Genomic DNA, 7,637 nt, shown 5'->3' on the forward strand with positions numbered 1-7,637 from the left:
TATATATATATATTATATATATATATATATATATATATATATATATATATATATACACATATACTGAGTAAAACAAGCTCTGATTTCACACTGAAAAAAGTCCTAAATATCCAAAACTGTGAAGTTGTAGTAACTTGGCATGAAGACATGGAGAAGAATGCCATAAATCATTAATTTGTTTCCATCTACGGCTGTAGTTTGACCAAGTTGGACATAGTAAAACACAAAAACCAAGACAGACGTCACATTTTTAGAGCCTGAGAAAAAAAAGTCTGCTCTGAAATTCTTTAATAGCAAGCCAAAAACTAGTATGCATGGCTTTTGTGGCGTAGTGTGTGAACTAGGCCCAGAAAAAGTGTGTCATGTTTTGGAGTGAATCGCTAAGGACCTCAGGCTAGGGAAACCTATCCTAACATTTTCCAAACATTATTTATTCTCATTTTGACAGTCCCTACTATAACAGTGTTTGTTGGACACAAACAACTTTAGTCTAAGAACACATTCTAGCATGTACATTTACTGAACATCTGGCACCAGACAACACGCTAGTACAATATATGTAGCGGTTTAGGCCAAATATGAAAGTTAAGCAGAAGAGTTTTAATTACTATTGTAAACTATCCACAACCAAACATTAATCTACTTACAAAATAACCATATTTGTAGCCATTTTGCTTGCACTGTAAAACAATTTGATGTGTAATTCTATGTACTAGTTTACACCATGCGCACTGAGCTGCTGCTATTTGTGAATTCATAAATGATATACATCTCTAAAAATAAACCTGAAAACCAGGGCAGTTGTCTCAGGCATTGCAAATTACATAAACCCACAGCCAAACAGAGTGCATGACAAGTAATATCTCATGAGCATGTTTACTATTTCCGTGCACCAAAATGTGGGGAAAAAAGTGCATTTCTTTGCATAACTCAGATGTTAAAGGGGTCATATGATGCGATTTCAATTTTTCCTTTCTCTTTGGAGTGTTACAAGCTCTTGGTGCATAAAGAAGATCTGTAAAGTTGCAAAGACTAAAGTCTCAAATCCACAGAGATATTCTTTATAAAAGTTCAGAGTCAGCCACACCTACCTAAAACGGCTCGTTCTTACACACCCCCACATACCTACGTCGCTCTGTGGGAAGATTTGCATAACGCCGCCCAAATGTTCACCAAAGAAAGAAGGCGTAACTTTTATTCTCACTGTAGTATTGTTGACGCTGCAGCCAAGCAGCATCATATGACCCCTTTAAAGGGATAGTTCACCCAAAAATTACCATTTACATTCATATGGACATTCTCTTTTCTGAAATTCTGAAGAAAGTTAGGTTTGGAACAGTAAATCATGACAGTACTTCCATTTCTGGGTGAACTTTTCCTTTAAAGTGTGTGTTGCTGCTCTTTCTGACAGAATTACATGAAATATATTCAAAAATATGCAGGCTTTGAGATTGCAAAAGGCGAAGAGACAATTTTCTCAAGAGTTTCTGTTGATTTGCACAACAAGCAGGTGTTGCCTGCCAAACCATCAGACTACGAAGTACAGCAAAGACCACCTGCAAAAATAATCACATGCACACGATTGCATCACTTGGAGGTTTTATAAAGGAAGTCACTCTACCATACACACTTTTATAGTTGTATAATTTTCAGCCCGTTTAATAATATGCTGGTGAGCTTGATGGTATCATGTCCTCTTATCTGTCTGTTGCTTAATCACGTGACGGGAGGTCAGTGGATCAGACAGCATGAGGAAACTCAATCAAGAGAAGGAATGTTGCCTAGAACCAGCCCCCCTCTGTGACATCATCATAAGACAGGAAGACCATGTTACATATGCAAAGCTCTACCCAGACTAAAGCTCTAATGTTTTGCTCCAACGTTTAGCTGAAATATGTAAATTTCAATAAACATGAGAATTAAAGTAATTGTTTTAATCCCACCTGTTAAGGAAGGCATTCCCAAAGGCGTTGAGTTTCCGAAAGGGTTTTTTGGGATCCACTACCAGCGCGTTTCCTGGTATTAGTCCCTCCATGGTGCCATGCATCACTGCTATGAAGGAGTCAGTTGTGGGTTCTGGACCGATCCGCATACCAGGGAAGTCCTGCTCCAGAAGATATCTATAAAAAAAAAAAAAAAAAAAAAAAAATATTTAAAAAAAGATGCATTCAGATGCCTGTAAACACTTCTGATAGCCATTATCATGTGTAAAATATGATAATTATGTTGTTGATTTGAGAAAGTTTGGATATTTAAAATAGTTTCAGTTGAAAAAATACTGTGAATTCAATATATATGTAGCATTTTTACATAGAGTCCAAGAACACATGTAATAAAAGTTTCTAATCTGCATTTTTTCTAATTTTAATTTTCAACATAATTTTGTTTTAAAATTTTGAATTTAAAAAATGAGTTATTATAAAAATGCAGAATCTTAAATATGTCTTAACCATTTTATGTCATAATGTTTTGATTTGTCAAAATTATAAAACATTTATTTAACTTTTATAAAAAGTTTTTTTTACTGCATTCCCATGTTTACATGAAAAAAAAAAATTCCAATGTGTTTGCAGATTTTTGGAACATGTATATCCACTCTTTGGTGTCCATCCCTGTCATGGATGCCTCATATATTGTGTTCTTTCTTTAAAAAAAAAAAGAAAAGAAATTAATACTTTTATTTATTTTTTTAATAATTGATCAAAAGTGACAGTGAAGCAACAAAAAATTACATTTCAACTAAATATTGCTTTGAATTTTGTTTGTCAAATAAATATAATAAAATATTAAGCAATTTTTAAACATTGATAATAAAAATAAATGTTTCTTGAGCACAAATCAATAAATATATTAGAATAATTTCTGAATTCAAGACTATGTTCACATGATTCAGATGAGTTCTGCTGCTGTCGAAAGGAACACTGTTAAGACTCTAACGGAGAATGTGAGTTTACTAAGATAATGTTTACTCTTCTCAGCACAGAGCCATTCAAACAGACCCTGCTGTGGACATGTGACGGCACTGAGACTGTTTGGAATACAGTGCAGGGTAAAATGACAGTCTGAGTAACTACAGGACACTTGGCTTCAACTGAGAACTTATTAGCTGCAGTTTATGCCAGTAACACAAGTGTAACACAAAGTGTAAACAGGACACTGGTGTCATTTATGATAGGATGCTTTGCCAAGACCAATATATCTAACACAGAGGAAGTTATCTATTGCTTTTCTGTTAAGCCTTTCTTACAATCATTCCAGTGAAATCATAAAACAACATTAAAACAAATCTGTCCTCAGCTCACAATATTTACTACCATTCAAACATTTGGGGTCAAAGACATTAATACTTTTATTCAGCAAGGATGCATCAAATTTACCAAGAGTGACATTAAACACACCTATAAAGTACAAAAAGATTTCCAATTCAAACTTTTTACTCATAAAAGAATGCTAAAATAAATGTATCACGGTTTCCGAAAAAATGTTGAGCAACTGTTTTTAGCATAGATAATAACGATCACAAAATCAGCATATTAGAATGATTTCTGAAGGCTCATGTGACACTGAAGACTGAAGTAATTGCTGCTTACAAAACAGTTACAAAACCCCGGGACTGACAGTGGTGGATGTAAGGATGAAATATTATATGACAAGGTCAGCTAGAATGACTGCACCCACATCTCACTCTATTATGAGTGCAATTCATTTTACATTGACAAAATTACTGGACATGAGTGTCTTCAGCTCTTTTTAAAACAAAGTGCAAAATGGCCATGAGCCAAGCTTTTGTATTATGCGTCCATGTTGAAAAGATTCAATGTTAAGCATGAAACTTCCCCTGACATTTTAATGAAGTGTTTCATGGGCTTTCTCACATTCATGAAGCATACACAGAAAGTTGAGCTTATTTACTTTCATAGTTATGTGTTCAGTCAGCAGAATGGCCGCTGTGTCCACTGAGGCTCTCACGACCCTGATGAATAATGCACAAGAGGAAAGAGAGCCAGAGCGAAAATGAGGAGGCACATTTGTTATTGCCAGTGCAGGACAATACCTCACTCTCACATTTAACACTCACCTCGAACAAAAACTCAGCTCAGTCACTCACTCAAAAAATACAAAATAATGTGATTAAATTAACTACAGCCAAATGACATGGCATTTAATGACGGTAAAGAATTAAAAAATACATACACTACTGTTTAGAAGTTTGGGGATAGTGATTTTTTATGCTGCATTTATTTGATAAAAAATATAGTAAAAATGGCAATACTGTGAAAGATTATTACAATTTGAAATAACTGTTTTGTATGTTAATATTTTAAATTATAATTTATTCCTGTGATGACAAAGCTGCATTTTCATAAGTCCTTACTCCATATTTATAAGAAATATATCTTTTTTGTAATGCAAAGATATTTACCGTCACTTTTATTACACAATGGATTCTTGCTGAATAAAAGTATTAATTTCATTTTAAAACTTTCATTGACTGTCATTGACTCCTTGCTTAATGAAATTGCTAAAATATCTACAAGCTGACAGTGAACTCAGAATCACATAGACCTACAAAAAATGTTACTATCACACTTGCTTAATAAGTAATAACTTTGAGCAATTTATTAAACTTTTCATTCAGAATAATCTGTTGTTGTAATGACCACAAGAGTCCTTCTAAAAAGGATATCTGATATGTCTCCATCCACATTTCTATCTCTTAACTTTTCTACATTCTGGAACCTATTAGTGACAAGTTACTATGGCAGTGCTGGAGTCATTGGAAGTGTCTCTCGTTGCCTGGTGATCTTTAGTAGTTTGTTGCCTTTCATTTTGGACCAAAGTAGACCCGTAAGCCTTAAATAACCCAGCAGACAACCATCACACCACAGCAGCGACATTGTGTCATACAGATACATCTTAGAGCTGGAGCCAGGCCTGGTCTGTTTACAAGGTAACCGTCTCCGTCTAAGCTAAAATTATAGTACTGTTAAGAACTATGTTTAGCATGTAACATCAAGATCTGTATTCAGTGAACACAGAAATTAGGTTCTCATGTAAACAGATTAATGATATCTGTATCACAGAAGTTATTAAATATTTTGGCTTAAACTTCTCATGTCAATTTATTTTTAAATCTGTTTACATGCTTCTCAAACAGATGAATTAATCTTGCGTTGATAAAACGTTTGTAAAGTTACACATGTGTTCCCTCAATATAAATAAGTCCTCCTGGTAAACTGACAAGGAGCAATTAACAATCCTATAGGATTGTGAGGAATCTCATATGAATTTGCAAAACTGGTTTTGGATGTTACAAATGTGATTGCTACAGTTATTCAGATATATACAAAATATCGAAGAGGTTGTGTTTTAATTATATATATATATATATATATATATATATATATATAAAATTATATTCATTTTAATAAACCATAAATGGGGCAATATTTTCCGATTTTACTGAAGCGCTGTGTTCTTGAGAGCTTCTCAGTTTTGAAAAAAATGTTTCACCAAAACTAGATGTGTGATAAAATAATATTATATGTATCCTGTTAAGTATTATAATATTATTATAATATATTATCATGAATGACATTATAACATTACATCAAATAGATTAAATTAAAACTTTAGAATCTTACACTTCATAATATTTTTTATGAATAAGTCATACATGCATATTTTTTATGAATAAGTCATATAGGGCTCAGGACACCAGCAACTGTTTCACAGGAGCCAAAACTAACATCTTACCTTATGAAGCTGGTTTTGCCAGTGGAATACTGTCCCACCAGGAGAACCATGGGCTTATTGTCAAAATCTGCATCCTCCAAAGCGGGTGAGTGAAACTCGTGGAATTTGTAGTGTTCCTCCAGTGGAAGCAGTTTGGTTTTGTAAAGCTTCTTGAGTCCTTCACTGACATTCTGGAAGACCTCTGGATCTTTCTTTCTCCTGTCATCGGTACCCAACCAGCTGAACATGATGCAACTCGAGTATAGGCAACCTTAGACGATATATCTGTTGTTTTTGGTTAATTATTTCACAATATGCACAAATGCGCCTTAGTCCTACTGTAGTGTATTCAAATTAATGGATTTGTAATGACGTCGATGTATTTTAAGCGTCCATTGAAACTGTTCCCTTGTCTCTATAGGCCACTCACGACACAAAATGCGCGAAAGATTAGACCATAATTACAAAATATGATGCATTATATAATATTCTGTTTAAATGTTACGGTCCAAAACATGGCCAAACAGGCAGCCTTTCATTCAGGTTTTGTTGGAATAAAAGCGCGCGTCGCTAGAGGCTACAATGTATCACTCAGCAAATGCAAGAGATACAATAGCTATTATGAAAGAGAAGAGAAAACGAGCGCCAGACCCTCCAATAGAGCAGATTCACTCACGGTGACAGGCGTCCACGGGCTTCCCACTGCAGCAGATTTAAATGCCAGTGCGCTGGAGAAACCCGACACTGGAGGAAATGCCCCACTGGTAAAGCCCCACCCCGACCACAAGAGCTCCAGTCTGGGATGCAGCGCCATTGTAGCGGATGGTGATTGTTGGTATTGCTGCTGCTGCTTTCCTCCAGAGACTTCCATTTACACCAGCGAAGTGATTGGTGAATAATTAAAAATATAATAATATAAAATCTAATGAAAAATGCTCCAACATGCATTAAGAATATAAAACTAAAAATAATTAACAGCAGCATATAAATAATTAATAAATACACATGATGATTAGCAGCATCTGTAACAAATTATTGCACTTAAGTGGCCACGTATAAGTACAATTATTTAAATAAATAAATCATAAATAGATACAATTATTGCAGTATCCCCATCTCGTTCCATTGAACGAGATCCATTGATAGTAAGATTGATAAATAAAAAGTTATTTTATAGCTTGTGGTTATCAGACTTTTGAACTCAAAATAACTTTTTATTTTATTAGATTTTCAACAAAAATTACAATTGTACCAAGGGGGCGTTTTCCCCCACAGATGAGGTAAAATGCCCCCCAGTCTGACAAAGCAATTTGCTGCTTTCCTCCAGAGACTTCCATTTACACCAGCGAAGTGATTGGTGAATAAAAACATACTTTAAGAATGCTATTTTAAATAATATAATATAATATAATATAATATAATATAATATAGGTAGGTAGCTTTATTGTCATTCAACTGTACATGTGGGATGCACATATGAACGAGATTTCGTTTCACTGGCTCATAAAGAAAACTACACTAAAACTAAAACATGTACTACTGTACAAAATCAGTATTAAAAATATAATAATATAAAATCTAATGAAAAATGCTCCAACATGCATTAAGAATATAAAACTAAAAATAATTAACAGCAGCATATAAATAATTAATAAATACACATGATGATTAGCAGCATCTGTAACAAATTATTGCACTTAAGTGGCCACGTATAAGTACAATTATTTAAATAAATAAATCATAAATAGATACAATTATTGCAGTATCCCCATCTCGTTCCATTGAACGAGATCCATTGATAGTAAGATTGATAAATAAAAAGTTATTTTGAGTTCAAAAGTCTGATAGCTTGTGGATAAAAGCTATTGCAGAACCTTACTGTTCTGCCCCGAATGCTGTGA

General features: G+C 34.0%; 1 protein-coding gene across 1 annotated transcript in view; it reads right to left on the bottom strand.

Annotated features, from left to right (window-relative positions):
• LOC107676225 (EH domain-containing protein 3-like) overlaps window positions 1–6,461 on the bottom strand; it is a 17,369-nt gene extending 10,908 nt beyond the window's left edge. Inside the window, exons 1-2 of the mRNA XM_016470728.1 lie at window positions 5,758–6,461; window positions 1,944–2,120 (exon numbers count right to left, since the gene is read on the bottom strand). Of these exons, the coding sequence (XP_016326214.1) occupies window positions 1,944–2,120; window positions 5,758–5,984 (404 nt within the window). The 5' untranslated portion in view covers window positions 5,985–6,461. The remainder of the gene's footprint in view (window positions 1–1,943; window positions 2,121–5,757) is intronic.
• Between the last annotated feature and the right edge of the window lie 1,176 nt (window positions 6,462–7,637).

This window comes from Sinocyclocheilus anshuiensis, unplaced genomic scaffold (genome assembly GCF_001515605.1).
Source record: "Sinocyclocheilus anshuiensis isolate Anshui unplaced genomic scaffold, SAMN03320099.WGS_v1.1 scaffold2322, whole genome shotgun sequence".
NCBI lineage: Eukaryota > Metazoa > Chordata > Actinopteri > Cypriniformes > Cyprinidae > Sinocyclocheilus > Sinocyclocheilus anshuiensis.